Consider the following 23050-nt stretch of genomic DNA (forward strand, 5'->3'; position numbering starts at 1 on the left):
TGCCTTCTATCCATGAATCACCTTCAACTTCAACGTACTTGCCTACATACCCTAGGTACTTGAATATTGTTGAGATACTTAGGCAGCAGTTAAGTTGAAACCCCTAGTTTCACACATAGTAGTAGGTACGACCTACCTAGGTTAGGTAGGTAGGTAGGTAGGTATGTATTATATTTGGTTGAGTTTGATTTTGTTAAATTCAAGCTTAATCTCCCATCTACACCTTTTACCAATTACATACGTGTATGTATATTATATAATATGTACATCGATGATGTAGGTAACATTGAATCTCTCTCCACTATCTACTAGCTACCTACCCTAGGTAGGTAGTAGGTATGCAATAGAAACCTAACCACAGTACGTCCCATTATCAATCTTGAGGAGATCTCCAGGATATTTATTAGTTTACAGCTATGACTACTCAAATAGCCAGACAAGCAAGCTCGCAGTCACAAGAGGCCGTAGATATTGTCGATCAAAGATCCCCCCTCGTCTCTCATAGAGACCCTCACACCACGAACCACTCCCAGGACAGCCCTAAACTTCCCATCACGCCACCATCTCAGGCTCGAAGCAGGTTTCCAATAGTTGATAGCTACGAGCTTGCATTGCTTGAACAGGCCAGTCGTCATTCAACTAATATGAACACGGCTATTGTGCCTCTAGAGGCTTCGAGCTCGCCTACCCGTGTGCAGGGCTTAAAACGTAATCGAATGGAAAATGAGGTAGCCAATAATGCCGATCGATCTAAACGCCAATTATCATCATCTACAACACTAGCATCTAGTCCGTTCCTGACCCTCAGGGTTACAAAATCTAGCCCCATAAGCAACCGAATTACCTCCCCCATGACAAGGGAGTATCCATATAGTTCTAGCTATAACGATATAACACACCGGCAGGCTATTAGACCTAAAGAATCACTAGAACAAGCTTCTACTATAGAACAATTAACTTGGCATCCCACTTATAAGCTATACAAACATGAACATCAGTCGAATCACTCTCACAACCAGTCTAGTACCTTAACAAGTGCTAGCCTGTTAAACGACACGAGATCCCAGAGCGAGATGAACAGTAACCACGGCTCAGAAGGAGAACCACTTATGCCAGATAGTCCCCAGACTGGAATCGGCACCATCCACGGTGAGGACTACCCTTTAGATGGTGGTCTAAATGAAGAGGATATGGTAAACCTTCTAGACACAGGTATGGCCGACTTCCAAGAAACGCACATGCCACCGTCTAGCGTCATTCAAGCTTGGGACCATGGCTCGAGATCGGCTGCAGAATACGATCCGACTCTGCAATGCTCGTCACCATCATCTTCCTCAAAATCACCGAAGGATTCGCGAATGATGTGCATGACTAATAAATTTGAAGACGACCAAGACTATCTCCTTGACGAAGATGTCGATTGGAATATTGTATATTCCATCACAAGCACGATGAAAAAAGATCAATCGACGGCTATGCCTACGGGCCTAGCACATCCGATTATATCAGACAGTGATTCTTGCAAGGGAAAACCTGTTGAGCAAGACTTTCATGGTGAGACGACACTACCTTTGAAATCATTTCTCCGGCCCCCTTTTCCCGGAAAGGTTCGTGACCGTTCTGTCGTCCCCGGATTGTCATCAGATATCGTGTTGCGAACTTGCTTTCGAACAGGAGTAATGATTAACCAAGCAGCGCGTTGCTTTGACAGCCAGCAGGATGTTGTCTTCGAGTTGTATGCACGAGTGACATACTCGAATCGCGCAAGCCTCGAAAGGAGACAGCATTTTCAGTTCCTTGACCTATTCAAAGACCTGCGCCCATGTCCTTCAGGGGCCCTTGTGAATTGGAGAGTCGGAAGTCAGCTGGATAGACAGAGTTCGGCCTTCTTAAGCATGAGCAACGGGCCTAAACTGTGTCGCTGCATCTGCAAGCCCATTAAAGACCCCATAATTCCAAACGGGTTATACTTTGCTATTCTTTCTATTTCGGAAACCAGCTGGAAACAAATCGAATGGAGAAAGATGGTAGTCTGTGGGAGCTCAGATGAGAAATCTTGGAGAGATGAAACCTAGACGATGGATGGGTTTTGTAGGTAGGTACCTAGGCATATGGCCTGCATATATGTATTCGTAGAACATGGAAGAATCAATCTGCTTTCGTGCCGCTGTGGGAGAGATGGGCTTTATTAATGATGTACAGGACCAATGGAACAGCTGAAAATAAAAACATTCACTGATGAATACATAAAACTAGGTACTCTTCTAAGGTTGCCTTGGTCAGTAATGTGATAACAATGTGATATGTATCAATTGCTTGCCTTGTATTTGGAGAGTCCTGGGCTAGAATCGTGCCGCTCAGGTCCGAGAGGCGGAACAGCATGGGCGGTTAGAAGACATCTGAATGTCTCACTACCTAAGCAGCATTACTTATTATGTACATGTATACCTAAGATAGATACAGGTTAATACTAGGTTAGGTATATTTACGTATGTATGTATACATAGCTGTATCTAATGTTGGGTACATACATATAGCAGGCTTTGAAGCAATCTGGACCTGCCTAGGGTATGAAGCTGAAGCAAAGCAAAAAGCAAAAGAAAAAAGAAATCAAATGTACCTAGGGCAAGCCCTAAGTTGGAAGAAAGGGGGAGAAAGCATTATACAAGTGCATTGTACTATGATTGACAATACCTAGTATTGTAGCCATGTGGGGGAGTATCGTACTGGTATTATATGTATGCCTGTAGTAGGCCCTGTACATCCATGTATGTGATATAGTATATAATATATGTAATTCGATTGCTTTGTTGAAGTCGTACAGACTAGCATCCCCGACAACGTAGAACGAATGCCGCCACCCCCCCTCCCCCGGCCCTCCTTGCCTACTTTCATGGTGTTACGTTCAGGTGTTGGTAGGTCTAGTGTACTGTATTGTATGTACCTAGGTAGGTAGGTGGGCTACCTACAGCATAGATGGATGAAACATCACGTGCTTACCTCCACAAATCTCCACAGGACTAACAACCTAACCAGCTTAACCTAAACTTAATCATCGACGCCATTTGGGCTCGGAAACTCAACCGACTTCAATATTTTTCTGACAGCAAAATTGGGTACGCGTTTGTCGTGTTCTCATTCATTTAATTTGGTAGGATTCATATTCAGTTTGTTCACCAACAAGGCTCAGTTGGGCTGTACGTGTGATAAGAAGAAGGCTACATATAGCTATATCTTACATACCTAGGTGCATACCTGCATACCTACTTACCTACCCTATCTCACTTTCTTCTATCTCGTTCTCTTTTACAACACCATCATTCAATTTTAGATTCCGATTCGCTTTCGAAATCGGATTCATATTCATATAACAGAATACAGATACTTACCTACATGGTATCTACGGGGCTCCGACCATTACTCCGATTAAATTTTCTAGGCGACCAAACCTGAGGCCGCATCTACTCTACTCCGTCACTACCCACCCACGCCTATCCAAGCTTCGCAACTGTTAATTATCATCAATTTTGATGAAAATTTAATTCATCTAGAATTAAAAGCTAGGTTTTACGTACCCGGGGGCATCGAATTGCCACCCCTAGGACACATGGCCTCACCTATTCTTTCTAATGGGCAGGATTCCATGAGCATGCCTTTTTCCACGGAGGCATCAAGCCGACTTAATCAATATTTCCAGGTTGATAGAGAGAGGCAGTCCTTCATTCATGTAGGCCTCTTCGCCACCCTATCATTCTCCGTTTATAAACGCATTCTACTTCGTACTCTCTTGGTCAGCTTGCTAATACAATTCAAATAGAGTATTCTAGAGAAATATGAAGTCGCCACTACGAAGATTACTGCATTGGAGCTTGACTTAGATGATCAAAAAAGATCCCGGGCGATTTATCAATCCCAGGCTCTGACTCTCGAGAATAAGGTGGAGAGACTTGAGCATCAAATTGTGCGTTTCGCTATTCTCACTTTCATGATAGGTAACTTGCCAGCTAATGTTTTTGTAACAGAATAGGGATTCATTCGTTGTCGTACTTATTGATGGCGATGGAGCTAAATTTGCCGATGAATTCCTACGTGACCCTAATGGGGGCGCGGAAAGAGCCGCTATGAAGCTCAAGCAGGCTGTCCGGGAGAATCTCAGAGACACTGGCGTTGGACAGGAGGATATTCCCATAATTGTCCGAGTCTATGCTAATCTCAATGATCTGTCTAAGTCATTGCGCCTGTCCCGAGTCATTGATTATGACGATGATATGCGACTGTTTGCAGAGCGTTTCACCAATAGTCGTGCAGACTTCGACTTCATTAATGTCGGAAAGGGCAAAGAGAATGCCGACTCCAAGATTAGACGTACGTGCCCGGGAATTGAATGGTGCCCTCCTCTTCCACTCTAGTAACTATACTTATACCCGTTTAGGCATGCTTAATCATTACTACAGAAACATCCAGTGCAAGAGGATATTCCTTGCCGGGTGCTGTCACGATAATGGTTATCTACATGACCTCCGCGATTATACGGGGTTTTCTGATCGCAGACTCGTACTTTTGGAGACTACACCTGCAGAGCCTTCATTTAGGTCCCTTGGCTTTCCTATCATGCGTTTCGACAATGTATTCCGTTCGGAGCCTTTGAACAACGAGACGAAGCACGGGTTTTCCATGATGCCTCCTAAGCCTTCTCCTATTCAACCAAGTTCAACGCCGGGACCCATTGCTCGGCCTGTGCAGCCTCTCCAAAAGTCTGCTACCATGCCGCCTGCTTCGCAAGAACAGCGGCATTCGTCTACCCCAACTTCGGCATCTGGGACTCCATCGTCGCCAATCCAGCCCAGTTCTACACCCGAACAGCAGGCCAATCAACCGCCACGTGCGGCAAGTGTTATTAGCTCCGGAAATGGCGGTACTTCGATTAGTTATGCGACAGCTGGTGGAGTGAATGATCTCCAAAATGTCACGGTCAAGGCCCCCAAACCTAAGAAGCAGCCAAAGATTCTATATTACAACGCGGATGGTTATCGTATTGACCCGCCTACGCAACATCCACCTAGAACGCCTGCCCAGACGTCTTACCAGGCCAAGTTCCAGTCTATCAAGCCATCGGTGTTTTGTAACGACTTTTATCTAAAGGGCCGGTGCAAATGGGGTGTTGGGTGCGATAAAACCCATGATGCTGAATTAACTGCGCCGGAGCTTGCTATTCACCGCTATAAAGCCAGAACTAGTTTGTGTCCCGCAGGGCCGTATTGCGTCGACTATGACTGCTACCTATCCCATCATTGTCCCCGAATTCCCTGCACTAGGGGAGATATGTGCCCATTCTGGAGTACCGACAAGTGGGGAAATCTACACCTAACGAAAGATCAGCTGGAGGCAACGTAAGTCTTATTCGTCGCACGCATATACATAATTTTATTATTATCCATTTTCAAAGACTAACCGCGTTGTTCCAATGCAGAACTAAATGGACAGAAGGTATCGATCTACCCGAACATCTAAACTAGGTTTATAGGTCAAAAATCTAGAGGGAGAAACGACGTCCCATGCGGACCTTGTCTTGACCTCTTCTATGTTACAATTAAGAACAGGTGTGGAGGAAGAATGTCCATCTGTTATTTCAGGGGGGGTTGGCTGAGTGGCAGTGAGTTTTACACACAATTTTAAGAACAAAAAAACATTATGTTCTTTGCCCCGTCAGAGACAACGAACACGTGAAGCTCGGGGGCGGACACCAAAAATCTGTATTAGGAATACTTCTGAAGTGGTCCCAAACGATGAAGTAATGATTTTTTTCATTGTAGAGGGGGTCTTTTTTTTTTTTTTTTTTTACCTGTCCCAATTGAGTCGAGGAATATGCCTCGGAGGGACTGGTATCATTGCTGAGCTAGGTAGTATCTACCTCTTTTACCTACCTAGGTAGCCGACGGGCACTACATAGTTGCTATTATTGATCATGCGTCTTCTAGTTGGGTGCTTATCTACCTGATTTTGTTAATGGTTGTGCCCCTATTCTCAGTGATATCGTAGCTGTATCTGATTCTACCTACCTACCTAGGCATCGCCCACAACAGTCCCTTTCCCTTCCCTACTAACCTTGGGTAGGTGCTACATACGTGAATATCTACAACTGTAAACTTTTTATCATCACCATCACCATCACCATCATGACTATAATAGGTAGATGGACATTGAAAATATTAATATTGGTATTCTCATCATTAGGCACTACACTGCACTACTCTACACTAGGTACAGCAACGACGACGACGACGACGATGACGAATCTACCTACCCCTTCCCAAGCAACCTACCCCCCGGCGGATCTGCGCAGTGCTCATTCTGGCGCTCCTCCTCATTGACCTGGCGCAGCGCCCCGCGGCCCGACTTATCCTCCACGAGCGCCCGCAGCTCCTCGGCCAGCCGCTGCTCGAGCTTGTCCAGGATCCACTCTGCTTCTTCGCGCGTGTCCATGAGGGGGCTGCGGTGGCCGACCCAGCTCCATTTGGTGATGGTGGTGCTGGGGGTGGTACTGGGGGTGAGAAGGTTGTTGTTGTTGTTGTTGGACTTGTCCCCCTTCTCGGCTGACGCTGTGGGTGCTTGGGCGGCGGCGGTGGTGGTGCTGCTGTGGCTGCTGCTTATTTCGGCGCTGTTGTTGTTATTTTCATCGTCGTTGCCGCTGTCGCGTCCGCATGTATCACTGTCGTTTCCAGTGGTGCAGATGTTGAGCTTGGCGCTCTTGCTCTTGCTCTTATTCTTGTTATTACTGCTGCGGTGCTGTGGTGGTGGCCGCTTCTCTGGCCTGCGATGATTGTCCGCGTTGCTTTCATCTTCGCCGATGAGTCGGAGGTACCAGGCCCTAGTTTGTGGGTTAGCATACTCATTACATACACACTTAGGCTCACAAGTATAACATGTTTGATTGCGGCCTATTGCTATTTGTCATTGTGGTAATTTGATGCATAGCTTGTTTCTTTTGTTTTTTTTCTTCTTTTACAAAAAGGGGGTGGGTGGGAACGAAAAGAACAGGGATCACTTAGGGTTAAACTCACCACTCCTTAAATGTGTACTTGCGCGGTGGCGAGTGTCGCAGGTGTTGAGTTACGCGCTGGATCTCGTCTATCAGGACGAGGTGGTATTCAGCGCGAGTCTTAGGTAATTCTGTAGGCAGACTCTCTCGAGCTATCGAAGCAGCTCGTCCCGGGGACTTGGGTGTAGATGGAGACGCATTAGAGCCTCCACCTCCTGTCGATTTTCTTTTTGACGAAGCTGGCTCGTCTTCCTCTTTAGCATCTTCGTCGGCCCTGTAGTTGCTTGCTAAATTATCGGCGTCAGAAGTCTTTCCTGCATCTCTCCTCGGTCCATCTTCGTCGTCATCGTCGTCGCCATCTAAACGTCTACGGGCCGCTCCCAGAAAGCCGGGAGGGTCTTCTTCAACTTCTTCATCATCTGCAAATAACACGCCACATGAAAATTTTGCTAGAATTTGTTTCGTCGACTTTCTGAAACCGTGCTCGCCTGGAAGAATCGTAATGTTTCCAAGAAGTAGCGTGCCATCTTTGATGCTTTTTATGATTGTGTCTCCCGCGTTGGAAATGAGAACAGTCATGGTAGGCAAGGCTAACAGAGACCAGAAGACGAAAAAGGATTTGGCCGAGTTCGACACAGGGGTAAGATCACCATATCCGACGGTCGTTAGGGCTGTGAAGGCGAAGTAAAAGCCATCAAAATAGGTCCATCCCTGGTACGGGTATTCGCATTCCTGGAAGATTTTGGCACCCACGAGCCATAATACTACCCAAGTGGTAGTGGATACAGCCATGGCGGTCCATCTTTCCTTTTTGGATGCTCTGTTGTTTGTTAGTTTATATTGACATGTAGGGGGTTTTCGTCTCAATTTCGGTCATATAGTTTTGGACGATGGCTTCTCAATCGCACTGTAGAAAGATAAGACAATAAAAGGCATCAATAACTTACTACCCCTAATTAGTATACGAGCGTAATAAGATAAAGATGAAAGGGGCCCTATAATCAAGGCAAGAAAGCCTGAAGCCTTGGGACTGCTTCATTGCACGTACCTGACGTTGAATCTTTCGCATCAGATGGAATTCCCTCTGACGGCGCTCGAATTCCGTCCGATATGATTGTGCACTATTGATATCAGGGGTATCTACACCCTCATCATCAATTGGGTCAAAAACACTGCCGTTTCCCTTCTGCGTGATACGTCGAATTAACTGACGGCGCTGTTTTTCCAGCATGCGCGCCTCGAGCCTATTCTTTCCACGATCGAGGATCATACTTCTAATCGAACCTATCACCAAACCGAGGCTGATAACACCGACCAGGGCATATGGGACCAGAAGACCACGACCGAGACGGGTCTGCGGAGATATGTCGCCAAATCCTACAGTGAAAAGAGTAACATCCGCCCAGTATACAGCATCAAGATAGTTCCAGCCCTCGATCTTAGAGAAAGCCAAAGCGCCCAAGAGTAAGTACATGAGAAACATGATGGTCTGGAGCATCAAGGTTCTTTGGCTGGTGGTTAACTCGAAATCTTTGCCATAATGACCTGCCTGGGCTCCCCAGACTGTGACAGTCATGAGTGAGGCAACTATAAAGTAAAGAATAGCGGCATACATGCCATAGTAGAAGGCCTGAGACCAGACGTATTCGATCTCAGGCTCGATTTCTAGCGGACCGCCGGCGGTGGAACACAAGGCTAAGAGGCAGATTGCCGAAATATACCAACCGGTGATGGTTACGGGCTGCGCGATGGAAAACCGCATTCTTTTGGTCATGTTTAGCAAGAGGAATACATTTGCGACTAGAGCGATTACTAGCTGGACGGCATTAACGGCCAAGAGCCACGATGGATCTTGGATGAAGACGGCTTTGGTGACATCAGATCCTGGAAGGATATGCTGTCTCCAGTTCTTGACCAGTGCACAGATACTGAAAGCGGAGGCAACTGGACCGAGGGTGCCGGCTATCATGGGGAATGCAGCAGAGGCGAACCACCATCGACTACTCATGTCGAGTTTATAGTCAGTGTTGGTGTTCTATGAACTTAACCTCCTAGGTACCTAGGTATGAGTTGGGTTGGTTTCTTGCCTTGGGTCTAGATAGACCTGGTCGCTCATGATGGCATTGTGACCAGCCTTTTCATTTTCAGAGCGGTCAACGGCCTGGGTGTGTTGGTCGATGTTATTGTTGAGATTGGCATCGTCCATGTCGACGAGTAAGTGGTCATGCTGTAAGGGAGGATGTATAGGTCATGGGGGAAGACTCGGAAGAGAGTGTGATAGATATGATTAATATACAGTTATATGTACAGAGAGATATATTTACAGAAGTTGATGTCCTTTTTTTTGGTAAAATGGATGAAAAAACACGAGATGACTAGCCTAGCATTTTCATAGTTTTAATATGTTAGAATCTAGATAAGAATCGAGATATTGAATTATAAAGAACGGCGTCTCGGGTCAGACGACATTCTTTATGGAAGTTCCAGCACAAGTTGTACTGTACTATGTACAACTAGTATGTGGGATGACGTCGCTTGGCATTGGATCAGTACACTAAAATGATAGGCTAGGCCACATCTGACAAGGGTCTGAGACTTCAACGTTGTCGAAATGACAACTGATTGGCCCCTCTTCCCACGCTAAAATCTTCACCATCAAAAGCAGCAAAAACGAACGAATTTCATCTCATCCAAGTCAATCATTCACTCATTCCATTTTAGGTTTATTATTTCTTTTCTTATCGCTTAACACGTTTAAAGCATCTCACATCTATTTCCCATTTTCTTGAGGGGAAAGAAGATGAGAAGATGGACATTGATTAGGGGGTTACCACGCTTTGGAGGATTTCCAGGATTTCAAACACAGAAGCCAAAGAGACATTTCCACTCATCAAACGCACTGAACGCTGTCGCTAGCAACGTAAAACATGTCAAGGTTCGCGTTGGTTCATCAGGCACCGTGACGATTGAGTAAGTTGGTCATGATATTTTATGCTATTTATTATATCATAGTAGCTATAAGCTACCTACTTATAAACCAAGCCCTTATTCCTGACTTCCAGCTATCACCTAGTTTACATAATGTTGACAAGGAGTCGAGAGTTCCCTTATTGGTGTACTTACCACCTTATTCAACAGCCTCTGCATGTAAGCCTGCAAAACTACCAAGATTTGCCCAAGGATGGCCGACGGCTGTGATAAACTACCGTTGGCCTGGCTTCGGCCCCTTTGACCAGCAGCAGGCGGCTGCATTAGTATCTTCTGAGGGATCGCGAGGGGAGGCTTATGGCAAGTCTCAGTGGCCAACTCCCATTCACGATGTTATCAAGGCACACGATTGGATTATTCATAACCCACGCCATTTTCATGATGCCGGTCGGGACATCTATGTCGTTGGCTCGTACCTTGGCGCCTCGCTAGGCATGGCGTTGGCCCTAACGGAAACCCATCCACGTCGAGAGATGGGCATCCGTGGATGTGTCGCTTACAACGGCATATACAATTGGACCAAGTTTCTTTACCGACACCCTGATTACGATGATTACAAATCACCCACGTTACTCGAGGCAGTACTGTCTCGGGATATCCCAAAATTTCAGGAATTGAGGCGGCAGGCCAAAGAACTGTTCAGGACGACGGACTCTCTCTTCGATCCTTACGCGAGCCCCGGCCTGTTCTTCCACAGTCCAGGCCTTCGCCCACCAGAATTTTTTGACGACGGGAAGGACGGAAGCAAGGAGGTCAACGAACCATCAGGTGCGGTCAAGTTTCCCCCAAGGTCTTCCACACTTGCGATCCCGCAAACCCTGCTGCTGCACTCTAATCCTCCCCCACTGCCATCATCAGTCAAACGGGAACTAGAGAGGCACGGCCAAGGAAATCACAGGAACACCTTCAAAAGCCAGGCGTTCGAGCTCGCCAAGTCGATGCGCAGCAGCGTCGTCAAATACGACCTCAAGGAGCGCTACGGACTCAATCACGAAGTGAGGGAGCTAGAAGCTGAGGCCAAAGAATGGGTGCAGACCTACGATGTAACAGACAGTAGCAGAGGCTATGATCTCAGCGACGAAGCAGAGGAGCTGGCTGCCGAATGGTTGGAAGATCTTATACCACGGTAGAAAACCTTGGGCATCTAATGAAGAAACTATTGAATTGGAATTATTGCGTCTATCTTGTCACTCTCATGCTACCATGTGCCTTAAAAAGAAGGATGTAAGGATAGGTAGAGATCTTGACTAGGTAGAGATGTTCTTAAATACAAAACCACGATGCATCGCACTTTCCTCCCTGGCGTACCTGCCACCATCTCTAGAAGAAGAAAAAAGTACTTAGGGTAAATTTAGTAAACCGTCGTTTCACAGACTAAACCGAAGAGTTCAAGGTTCGCTATATAAAACTGGCAGATTTTGGCACGCGCGACGCTAGCAACCACCGTTCACGTTAACTACTAGGTACATACCAAAAAATCGCAAGTGCACCGAGCCCACCCCAAATTACACGGCCCAAGTGGAATAACCTTTTAAATCGAAGCGTTTAACCTTATCTTTATCTTAAACCTTGTAAAAGCCTATTTAATTACATTATTTAAATAAATTATATGGCGATTATATCTTAAAATATAAATTATAAATGGTTATATATATTATATTATATATATTAAACTTTTTAAATTAATTTTTTTATTTTAAATATGTTTTTTAAATATATAATTATATAAGTGTAACCGGTATTAATTAAAAGCGTATTAAATAATAAATCGATTAATATCGGTTTTAAGTTAATAAAATATTTAATTATAAAGTTATTTAAGTAAATAAGTTAATTAGGTTAAGCGGGTAAACGTATGTAATTATTTTTAAAGTTATTTAAAAGTTTATATACGATCGCTTAAAAGTGTTATATAATAAGTTATTATATAATATCTCCTAATATATATATTTAAATAACTTTATAATTAAGTATTACATTTATATTTAACTTATATTATTTAATAAATAATTAAATTTTCTTTTAATTAATATTAATTATATTATTATAATTATATATTTTAAACGTTTAAATTAAATATTAAATAATTAATGTTTTAAGCGATTATATATTAGCTTTAAAAGTAATTATATGTTATTTAAATAACCGGCTTATTAATCGAAATATTAATTTAAAACCGGCGTTTTACGGCTTAAAAAAGCTTTAAATTTAAGGTTTTAAGGTTTAATAATAATAATAAATATAATATATATAATTACTTAAAAATATATGTAATTACTTAAAATATTTATATTTTAAGATATAATTAACATATAATTTATATGGGTAATTTAATTAAGTGGGTGTTTATAAGGCTTAAGTAGGGTTTAAAATAAAGATAAGGTTAAACGCTTTAATTTAAAAAGTTATTTCACCTGGGCCGAAATTACATAACTAGCCCATGTTAGTTATGTATTTTTCTTTTCCCATTGTTTAACCGCGCCACCCACCAACCAACGCAAGCCACCCCCCCCCCCACCACACCTAGCTACCTAGTTATATAACGCAAACTATCCACCCAACGAAACATCGAACAGGGATGGGCATTGGCACACACACACACCCGATGTGAGAGATGTCCCATTTCCAAAAGGGTCTGATGGTCTAGTGGTAGGATTCTCGCTTTGGGTTCAGGCATACAGTTCAGTCCTGGCGCAAACTTGCGAGAGGTCCCGGGTTCAATCCCCGGTCAGACCCTTCTTTTTCGTCTTTTATTCTACGATTTCCAAATCTCTTTTTGTATGTATCCTTTTTTCTTTTTTTTTTTTATCTTCGACAACTTCATCCGATGTTTGTTTATCGTGGTGTTGATTGATTTGGTAGTTATTGGTTGGTTCGTTTAGTTAACGGCTATTTAGTTATTTTCGGGGAGTTTAAAACTTTGTTTTCCGGCTGCAATTGAAGCACTGTCTGTCAGTCAGCACAAACGAAACGCTCCGAGTAAAATAACGGGCGAGACGCAACGCTAATTAATGTTTTCTATGTACTTCTGAGGCTGCATTTATCAGACATCATACATACACACTCGGAACTGCACACATGTGTAGATCTATGAGAATTGAGTATTGAGGTATCTATCGTCTACTTTCTACCTATAGGTATTCATACAATCCATCCATACTTCGTACCAACATATCAAGTAGGTGATGCGTGATACCAACCCAACCCGCCTCTACTGTTATATATATATATATACCATCTATACCCATGATCTAAAATTCCTAGATACAAACAGGTATATACCAAGGCGCCCACTATACATGACGATGCATATGCCCGCTCACACCCCCGTTAAAAATTGCAAAGAAATCCCATATCATGTTAGTTATCACGTACAATCCTGTCTACCAACCTCTCTTCCACCAAGCCTTCTTTTTCTTCTCCTCGTACCCCTCCTCCTGGACATTGTGTTTCCCTACAATCGTCAAGAACACCTGATCTAGTGTCGTCGGCGTGCACGAGAAGTGTTCGATGCCCAACTCTTTTTTATGAGCCTCAAGGACCAGGATCAGTTGGCCTACGGCGCTGCCACTGTTGCTACCAGCTTTTTCGGTGACCGCGCTCGCCGGCACGGAAAACCGCATCTGCCCATGATACGTCTTCTGCTCAACCTGGGCTGCGGGCCAGGTTTCTACAACCCAGCATCGCAGCCGCTGCATCTCTTCGACTGTGGAGTGCGGTGCTGAGTTGCTGACGAGGTGAACGTGCAGCGCGTCGCCGAAACGCTGGCGCAGGTTGTCCGTCGTGCCCATGGCCAGCATGCGCTTGGCTAGAATACCAGCACGGTTGGCGAGCGCATCGGCCTCCTCCATGCTGTGCGTCGTGAGAAGAATGGACCGACCGGGTACGATGGAGTGAAGTGTGCGCCACATGACCCGCTTGGCCGCTGCGTCCAGTCCCGAGGAGGGTTCGTCGAGGAGGACGACGCTGGGGTTACCCATGAGCGCGATGCCAAGGGACAGTTTCCTCTTATTCCCGCCAGAGAGCGCGTGCGCCATACGGGTCGAGAAGGCCTCGAGGCCCACGGCGTGGATAACGGCTTGCACGTTGTGCTCGATATCTGGGACACCTCGGATGCGCGCGTAGAAACGGAGATGTTCAAGAACCGTCATCGAATCGATTGCATCAAATTGAGGGCATACACCTAGGTGAGCTCGGGCCTCAGCACGACGACGGCTGACAGAAGTGTTCTCCACGAGAACGTCGCCCCCGTTGCGACTGGGTTGGATATCACCGCGAATCAACGAGATCGTCGTGGACTTGCCGGCGCCGTTGGGGCCCAGTAGAGCAAACACTTCTCCGTGCTGAACACCAAACGTGACATTGTCAACAGCAGTATTTTTGCCGAATGACTTGGTTAGATGTAATAGACGGAGACCGTCGCTTTCCTGCGCAGTGCTAGTTACACGAACGAGCTCATTAGCAATCTCCTCATCCGAAGCCGTTGGGTCTTCAGGCGTTGTGTGTGCCTTTTGCGTTATACGGTTGATAATACTGCGCCCAGCTCCGCTGTCATGCCATAATATAAACCCAAACAAAAGCACCGCTTGCACGATCAGGTAAAGAATCGGACCTCCGTAGGCAGTCAGAGCACCAGGGTTGCTCTGAATTTGATCTCCGTCGCAGGTCATCGAGAAAAGATTGAGGGTGACGAACATAGTTCGAACCACGGACCCGATAGGTAGGACGGCCGAGATCACGAAATGTGCGATAAGAATAGACTGATCAACGGTGGTGACTGACGCATATGTGATGACACACAAGTATGCGATCAAATAAATCAAAAAGCCAATGGCTTGGCCAGCTGCGGAGAAGGCATATGTCGATAACTGATTCCCGCAGAATAGGGAGATTACATATGATAGCAGGATCGATGCCAACCCATAAAGGATAAATATGAGGAAGAGATACGAAACATTGTACCAGACATCTGACGATGCAGCAAATATGGCAGTCACGATTGCAGAGGAAACCAGGATGAATGCGAAGTCGAATACTGTGTAAGACACCCAGAGCGGAAGGGAACGCACTCCATTTGAATATTGTAGGCCGCGGACGTTCCGCCTCCTCTCGATATTTGGATAGAGCCCGAAGAAGGCGGGAGAGATGGAAAGAGCCAGACAAAAGTATATCAATAGCTGCAATGAATCGCCAGTAGATGGTGCCCAAGGTATATCAAAGGGTGCATAATTCGCCGCGATGCTCGTGTTCGCCAACATGATATCGAGAGCATTTTGGCCAAAGACGGAGGTGAATATGTCTCCAGCATCTGCCTCGTATGTGAGGGTAGGCAGTGAATTAGCATCTCCCAGCCACCATCCAGCTGGTTTGACATCCTTTCGCCCTTGCTCGACAAAGGTATTGAACTCATCTAGAGTGTCAACCAAGTGTAGACTCTGAAGAAGATAGGTAGCATTCAGACTCGAGCCACCTCCACTCCCGTTGTCGGATCCAGACTGATTTTGGCCTTGGTAGATTGGGAGGAAAAGTCTTTGCAAAGTAGACTGACTGAATTGCGAAGATGGACCAGCTACTAAAAATAAGTCATTGTATAGATTAGAATAGCCTGATGTGTCGGGCGCGTTTTGGTTGGCTGGGCTGCACCCAACAGGGTGCTGATCGGTGACATAGAGAGAGGTTAAAGCTGCCGCTATGATCGGGATGAGAAAAGCTAGCAGGTATGGAACCCAGTTGCTTTTGAATATAGTGCATCGCTTCATGAATAGAACCACCATCTGCCTCATAAAACCAACTGGCCGCCCGGATAGCAATTCTAGCCCGTCTTTCTCAAGCTCAGCACCCCTGAGTTCCTCTTCAGGGGTAGCTTGCTTATCATTGTCCGCTTTAGTAGAATATGAAGTATGTGCTGGTACTGCAGCACTCTCGCCTTTGACTTCCTCGGCCACCTGAAGGAACACATCTTCGATAGTCGGGTTGGAGAACTTATAATCACTGATTCCCGCAGCTTCTAGAGAGCGTATGACTTCTGCAGCAAGGCTAGAGGATGGTGCAATATAGCTTATGACATCGAAGCCTATCGTGCGAGTAACATTTTCCACGTCTGGAGGATTCTTGATCTCCCTAGCGTTGAAGACATGGACTCGATATCCGGCACCTAATCTGTCCTTGAGTTCCACCGAGGATCCTTCGGCTCTTAGCGTGCCCTTGGAGAGAATAGCGATATGGTCTGCGAGTAGATCGGCTTCGTCGAGGAAATGGGTTGTGAGTATAATTGTTCGTTTGCCACGCTCAGCTAGGAGGATGTCCCAAATCTTGCGTCTAGAAAGAGGGTCAATTCCGGACGAGACCTCGTCGACACAACAGACGGCACTTCCACCAGTAAGCATCATTCCAAGCTGAAGCTTCCGTTTCTGACCACCCGAAAGCGTCTTGGACATGGCTTTGATTTTTGGCCCAAGGTCCACGGCCACAACTAAATCTTTAATATCTTGTTTAGATGCAGTATTCTTAGGCGACTTTAATCGATTGAAGATTTTGATGTGTTCCTCAACAGTCAGTTCATCCCATAATACGTTCTTTTGCGGTGCGATGCCCAAACCGCCGGTTCCATCAATCGTGATACCGCCGCTACTTAGCTTGCTGATGCCAGCAATGGAATCAAGTGTTGTACTCTTTCCGCTACCATTGGCACCAAGTAGAGCCAGAATCTGTCCCCTTCTTGCGGTGAGGGTCAGGTTATCCACAGCCACTACCGGCTCTTTTGGCGCTGAACTAAATGGAAGGAAACGGCTCAAAGGATTGGGCTTATACACCTTAGTGAACTTATCAAGTCGTACAGCATCTTGTGGTGCAGATTCCGCAGTTTGATCTTGAAGAATGGTGCGACCCTTCGTGGTCGTCCCGTGAAACAAGCGTTCAAGATAGGCGCCTAGGATCGGATATACGATTATCTGGATAATGAGGAACACCCAAAAAACGATGCCGGGTAAGTCCCATGGATTTTCAGGTGGCGTTCTTACTAAGTCTGCTGGGAATGAATACCTTTCGTATCTGGCTATAAAGGTCATGAACCAAACAAAATTACAAGGTGTCTACATAGGCATGGGTTAACAATGATTCATTTACCGGAAGGAAGTTGTGTGTGCTCGCATCGTCTGAGGATGAAATATGATACGATTTGAAGGAATACCTACGAAAAGCAAACTAAGAACTGTGACTGTAGCAGTACTAGGTGATGTCAACGTCTGAGCTAGGATGCCCAGCAGGATGTATGTCACCGTTGTCATCACACCCGAGAGTTGGGACCGCTTGAAAAATGATGCACCTAGGATGGAGAGTGATGCCAAAGCGATACCAGCAAGGATGAAATATATGAGTACGATAGCAACGCTTGTGTTTGCCCAGACTCCACTAGCAATGATTATCGAACCGATGACCCAGCCGGGGAGGTATATTAAAGTGAAAGCGATATGATACGAGAGGAGCCTCGAGACCTGTGCCTGCCACCGGTACTTTGTAGGCATCGTAGCATCAAGTAACTGAGACATGCCTATTTCTCTTTCAGTGGCGATATGACCGGTCATATGGTAGCAGATGCCGATAACAACCACGAAGAAGGATACAGCAAGGAAGTTCGTTAACGATGATTGATAATTACGTCGAATTCTCGCTTCACGTTCTTCTGGCGTCTCGGGAGTATATGGATACTCCTCTGTTATGGGAGGGAATTGCGACCCGCCATCCGTAACAGAAAGAGCAGCGATTGCAGAATCTACAGCCCGCTGTAATGGGAGGGCGTAGACCTGGCCGGCATTATTAGTTTGGGTGACATCGACCTTGGAACCGAGTGCGCCATCTGCTCGTAGAGTATAGTTCCATAATGCCCCATCCCCTTCAGTCGGAGAGGAGTAGAAGACTACAGCGCCGTAACAAGGTGATACGCCGCGCAGGGAACTTCGACACGCATAGGCCAATTCGGATATGTCTGTCAGCCTCGACGCATTCTTTCCAGCCCCGGTCACCTCACTGGAGAGCGTGTCGATAACACGATCGATGTCACCACCGGAAAGGCCATTGTTTACAAAAGCTACCGTATTCCGATTCGTACCATCTGCAGCAATGAGGCCATCATGAAGCGATCTGACGGCGTGAGGCTCTCCGATCCCGAACACAGCCGGGGGCACGAATAGATTTCGCGCAAATGTTAGAAAGGCTGCTAGGAGAATGGGAAGGAGAAATGCTCTAGCGAAAGTGGCGGCGAAATGGCGAAGTACGACAATTTTGAGATTCTTGGCCGTCAAGGTCCAAGTTTGTCGCAAAAAGGCCATCTCGGCATCAAACAGCTCTAAACCTCAAGTACTGCGAATAGGCTTGTCAGTGTCGAGCTATATAGAGTTGATCGTCTGCTGACGAAATCGCAACGGGGTTTATCGCGCCATGTATAACCAGACTCTAAGAAATTATTTTCTATAGAGTGATTTTGTAAAGTACAGTACAAGAAGAGGGTGAGAGAGAAGGGAAGAGGATGATGATGTTAAGTATGTATTTAAAACGTTGAAGAACATTGAATTGGATGAATGTATAATGTATGCAGTACATAGTTATGAAACGACAAATAACGGTTCAACACTAAAATTGTACATATAATGTACGCCATATGCACTAGTAAGACTGGCGCATGCAGGTATCTGATACATCGTACAAAACCTACAAGCCACCACACATTACGCAATACACATCATGATGCGACCTTCAATGAGCGCTTGAACTATGTACCAGGTACCTGGCACAAACAACTTGAACCTAAAATCAACCCTGTTCAGCCTTTCGGGGATACGAGCCGGGCATTGATTTCGCCCGACTCTACACATTGTATCACATTGTGGTCTGGTACTTTAAGGTTACACAACACTTCATTGTATCAAGGCTTTATCAGGCCAAGCCCTTGCGCTGCTGCATACTACAATGACATACATACCTACCTACATACATACATACTAAGTACATAGTATGTAAAGCGCTGCCACCAAATCTCACCAATCCGTTCCTTGGCACTCGTTTGTTGTCATATCTGCTTACATAGTAACTATTCAAAATAGTCTTTGGAGTAACAGGCCATGGAGATAATAACTGTAAGGGGGCGGATGTTCTTTGACCGGGCATGGAGGCTCCCTTTATTCGTCTATGCTTTAAATCGGATAACTAGTTACAAGGTGAATAGTTAGGTACGTAGACTCTGTTCTTGCAAACTGCTTCCCTGAAAATACGGATGAGAATTTCGTTTCGCGAAAAACATTTGAACACTCACGTCAGACGTGGCACGGCATACGTACTGTAGGTATCTAACCTAGGTAATTATCCCTTCGTATTTCCACGTAAGTTGTATGTACATCGAATCGCACCTTAAGATCAATGAAGATTACCGCGAGGACTATGTATGTAACGCCGAAACATATGCCAAGTCGGCCACTTTCATTCAGAAGCTGCCTACATGTACCTACCTACTGTACCTATCCGTCAATTACATATTACCCGATGGCTGTGCCCTTTTCAGCTTCGCTAACAGAAGCAAAGAGGACAGCCAATCAGAAGACAGTTCTTGGACACATTAGGTAGGTACTGTATGTACTAACTACCTATATATCTAGTTGTGGCGGCACATGCGCCCCTGCAGTGTTGGCTCCATCTCGCTAAGTGGAAACGGGATAGTGGGTTGTGGTCTTGTTGGTGAGCTAGTAATAACAACATAGAGATCCTACATTGTCCTACATACATAGACTTACATCCGACCTCCGTCCATATGTGTAGTCAACCGTTTAAAGGCGTGTTAGGTACATGGGCTTGATAGCGAAGGAGATACACGTAATTAGCCCCCTGTTCGAGTAAGATATTGCGAGTACAGTCATCAAATATCAAGTATCATATACAACGTCAACGCTGAACCGTAAATAGTGAGGGATATCTATACATATATGCGCCAACTTCAAATCTATACTTCTTCCTTCATCACCATATATACTTGGCACATAAGTAGGCCACGCAATCCATCGCAACACCAGCATAGGTATGCCGTATAGGAGGTAGGTAGGTAGGTAGGCATTCAGTCAACCATGAAGCCCCCTGCCATGTCCTCATCATCGACGATGAAGCCGCCAGCCTCGTCACTTGCATCGCTTCTCAGCGCCTTGGCATGATCATCACCGTCGCCCGACTCCACAACGTCTTCATGATTACCCTCTTCATCTGAGTCGACGTCAGCCCAGATCCGCTGCCGGACTCTCAGGCTCATCAAGAACAGTCTCCAAGCCTTGAGGACCTCCCGGGTCCGTTGCGCTTTTTCGAATTCTGCAACCTGTTCTTTTAGTCCATCGATGACCGCGCAAACAGCTTCTTCGTTTTCCGCGGCCACGACTGCTCCGTGGAGAACGGCGGTGCCGTGTTTCCCCTTAAACAGAAACCCAGTTAGAGCCGGGGCGTAGTCAACTCCTAGTATGAAAGCTGCCCGGGCAGCGAGCTCGTCCGGCACATATGCACCACCTTCCGGGACCATGCTCGGGACATAGAGGTCTAGATTCCTGAACCGATTCTTTGGTACTCGTCCATTGATAACAGGGGGGTGTTTGAAGAGTATAGTTTGATCATGTGTATATATTGGTGTTCCAACTGTTCCACAATCATCATCCTCTTCGTCGCCAAACAAGTCCGCTTTAGGTTTTACCCGTTTGGGCAGGAATTTAACAGGTATCTCATTCGGGAGAACCTCTCGTCCCATTCGATACCATTTCTCCTTACTACGAGCAATCCGCACATCCCTACGCCGATAGATCTTCTCCAGCGGCCCTTTACTACCGGCACCTACTGTCCCCGAAGCAGACGCGCCTGGCACAAGCACCTCGTTCCGCCTGAGATGTCGCTCAAGCGCGTATATCGGGTGGTCTTTGAAGTCAGCTACATTTCGAGGCATTGGTTCCCGCAATTCCAATTCAGTCAACTCGTTATTCTCAATCTGGTCTAGATCTGTCGTAATGCCACGAGAGAATGCTTGTAGTACTTTTCGCCACCACTTGTCCCCAGTAGCTTGTGCACTTTCAATCCGCATTTTTCTAGTTTTCGCATTATAAGCTTTTACATAACGGCGTGTTACATCTTTCGCCGTGCCATCAGATTCGAAGGCAATGACATATGCCATGCAGTTTTCTCTGTCAGAGGCTGGAGGTTCTAGTTTCTGAGGTTTCCAAAAGGAGTCAGTCACCAACGGGTCTGCAGGCTGCCATTTCTGGTGGCCCTCATCAAGTATCTCAACCCAGTAGATAGGATAGGCGGATTCACGGATTTTCTTAGGGACTGGTGGAGGTTTGCGAGATGAGCTAGCGGGGGTTATTCTAGGCGGATAATATGCCATAGCATTTGGATGCCCTAAACGTTTGGCAATTGGGGGCCCAGAAGCTACTGGCGACTCAAAAGTGTTGTTGTATTTTGTCATTCGAGCATATTGCTCTTCAATAGATAGCTTTCCTTTTGCTTTCGGTGGCTTTCCTAAGGCAGGCCCACCGGAAGTAAAAGCGAGAGGCTGAAGAGAGCATACGAGCCTAGCTTCTACACCGGCACTACGGAGCAAAGCGCAATATAATTGAGCACCAACGTCTCGTGAGCCGCGAAGAGACTTGGCTGCTTCGCGAAAGTCTTCTTTATCCATAGGCGACTCTGCGTCGTCTGGGAGCTGGTACTGTGATTCTTGGTTAGCTTTAGTTCTATAGAGATGATTCAGGCTCGAATACATTCTGTAGATGTTCCTCATTATCGGCCCAAAGCGCTCTCCGAATTCCTCGCTCGGTAATCTGAAATCGAGTTTTATACAGAGTTCCAACGTGTTGTAATCCTTCCTTAAGAGATTGCGCCTGTCCAAACTGTGTAAGACTTGTGCTTGGGTTGAGGTATTTAATCATTTTGTTAGTGAGGAGAGGTCTTAATCGCTCTTGGACAGCAGAGTCATTACACCAGCGATTCCTGCGAGCAGCATGGTATAACAGGCAAAGCAGATGCATCCTATGTATTTCAATGCGATGGTCTTTCTCTGCCCTAGTTATCGGCTTCCGCCTATCCGCAGTTTTCTGGATATTTACGGTTGTTCGCGCTGAGAAGTCGAGTTCGAGATCCTTGTCACCATCTGGAATCGAATCTAAATCTGGAGGAGGAAGCGAGAAATCGAAATCCTCAAATTGCATTTCGTCATCCTCTTCTTCCTCATCTGAATCTCTCTCTACTGTCTGTATGGTTGCAGTAGGAGGTGGCACGTCTTCGAACTGTACGTCTTCATCGGCTTCGTCGTCTTCATCATCTACATCATCACTCTTCAAAATCACTTGTGGAGGATCGGGTCTTTTGGGGGATTGATGATTATGTTGACCGGGTCGCCGTCTTTTTAAGGGTCGCTCTGATGGGGTCACGCTGGACTGGGTATCGGCTTCGATGAGCATTTCGCGATAGATATCGGGAACGTTGGAGCGCATTGCACCGGATCTTGTCGATCGCGACCGCGAGGTCCTCGAGGCTGCCACATTAGTAGCATGACTGCCCGACGCAGTCCGCTTTCTCCCAGCCATGGAGATGGAGTTGTACAGATTAAAATGGTTATTATGACAAATAGTAAAATAAGAGAAACATTAAACGAATTAAGAGACTGTTAAGTCAGAAATGGAATATAGAACATTGAATTCAAAGATGCATTGGATGGTGTGTACATTATGTACATTAATACATGATACAATGATACAATGATACACGGTTCAATTGAAGTTGGTGCTGTCGCATTTAATAAGGCTGCCTACTGCCCACTGTCTGCGAACAATTATGTACGTGGGGCTTTTGCTTTTGCTCTTACATAAACTCTATTACGACTATGAAGTACGCCAAGATGCGGGAGGAATGCCATTTAACTAAATTTTTAGACGCCAAATAAATCTCGAGTCCACGTGACTTTAAGTTTCGCGTTTTACGGTAACATTTGAAATGTTTTACGTCGTT

At 45.7% G+C, this 23050-nt stretch overlaps 6 protein-coding genes and 1 non-coding gene across 7 annotated transcripts; 4 read left to right on the forward strand and 3 right to left on the reverse strand.

The window, feature by feature from the left end:
* The first annotated feature begins 229 nt into the window (after positions 1-229).
* Positions 230-2801, forward strand: GGS25DRAFT_487604 (uncharacterized protein). The gene is made up of 3 exons (XM_049260727.1): positions 230-2264; positions 2321-2448; positions 2532-2801. The coding sequence occupies exon 1, from the start codon at positions 417-419 to the stop codon at positions 2073-2075; it is 1659 nt and encodes a 552-aa protein (XP_049118101.1). The 5' UTR covers positions 230-416; the 3' UTR covers positions 2076-2264; positions 2321-2448; positions 2532-2801.
* Positions 2802-3324: 523 nt separating this feature from the next.
* On the forward strand, positions 3325-6007 carry GGS25DRAFT_247408 (uncharacterized protein). The gene is made up of 5 exons (XM_049257171.1): positions 3325-3727; positions 3818-3961; positions 4023-4365; positions 4433-5390; positions 5471-6007. Exons 1-5 carry the CDS (start codon positions 3608-3610, stop codon positions 5514-5516), a joined length of 1611 nt encoding a protein of 536 aa, XP_049118102.1. The 5' UTR covers positions 3325-3607; the 3' UTR covers positions 5517-6007.
* A 109-nt stretch (positions 6008-6116) lies between these two features.
* Positions 6117-9518, reverse strand: GGS25DRAFT_487618 (voltage-gated potassium channel). The gene is made up of 4 exons (XM_049260728.1): positions 9127-9518; positions 8089-9039; positions 7062-7859; positions 6117-6868 (listed from the first exon to the last, which is right to left on the reverse strand). Exons 1-4 carry the CDS (start codon positions 9243-9245, stop codon positions 6301-6303), a joined length of 2436 nt encoding a protein of 811 aa, XP_049118103.1. The 5' UTR covers positions 9246-9518; the 3' UTR covers positions 6117-6300.
* Positions 9519-9689: 171 nt separating this feature from the next.
* On the forward strand, positions 9690-11406 carry GGS25DRAFT_487621 (uncharacterized protein). The gene is made up of 2 exons (XM_049260729.1): positions 9690-10009; positions 10113-11406. The coding sequence occupies exons 1-2, from the start codon at positions 9840-9842 to the stop codon at positions 11155-11157; spliced, it is 1215 nt and encodes a 404-aa protein (XP_049118104.1). The 5' UTR covers positions 9690-9839; the 3' UTR covers positions 11158-11406.
* Positions 11407-12659: 1253 nt separating this feature from the next.
* Positions 12660-12763, forward strand: GGS25DRAFT_t45. The gene has a single exon. It is a non-coding gene; the product is annotated as a tRNA-Pro (tRNA).
* A 93-nt stretch (positions 12764-12856) lies between these two features.
* Positions 12857-18583, reverse strand: GGS25DRAFT_487622 (P-loop containing nucleoside triphosphate hydrolase protein). The gene is made up of 2 exons (XM_049260730.1): positions 17221-18583; positions 12857-17118 (listed from the first exon to the last, which is right to left on the reverse strand). Exons 1-2 carry the CDS (start codon positions 18352-18354, stop codon positions 13411-13413), a joined length of 4842 nt encoding a protein of 1613 aa, XP_049118105.1. The 5' UTR covers positions 18355-18583; the 3' UTR covers positions 12857-13410.
* A 1144-nt stretch (positions 18584-19727) lies between these two features.
* GGS25DRAFT_247530 (Rad4-domain-containing protein) lies at positions 19728-22897 on the reverse strand. The gene is made up of 2 exons (XM_049257172.1): positions 21805-22897; positions 19728-21752 (listed from the first exon to the last, which is right to left on the reverse strand). Exons 1-2 carry the CDS (start codon positions 22627-22629, stop codon positions 20127-20129), a joined length of 2451 nt encoding a protein of 816 aa, XP_049118106.1. The 5' UTR covers positions 22630-22897; the 3' UTR covers positions 19728-20126.
* Positions 22898-23050: the final 153 nt, after the last annotated feature.

Source organism: Hypoxylon fragiforme (genome assembly GCF_022984875.1).
Source record: "Hypoxylon fragiforme strain CBS 206.31 chromosome Unknown GGS25scaffold_4, whole genome shotgun sequence".
Lineage (NCBI taxonomy): Eukaryota > Fungi > Ascomycota > Sordariomycetes > Xylariales > Hypoxylaceae > Hypoxylon > Hypoxylon fragiforme.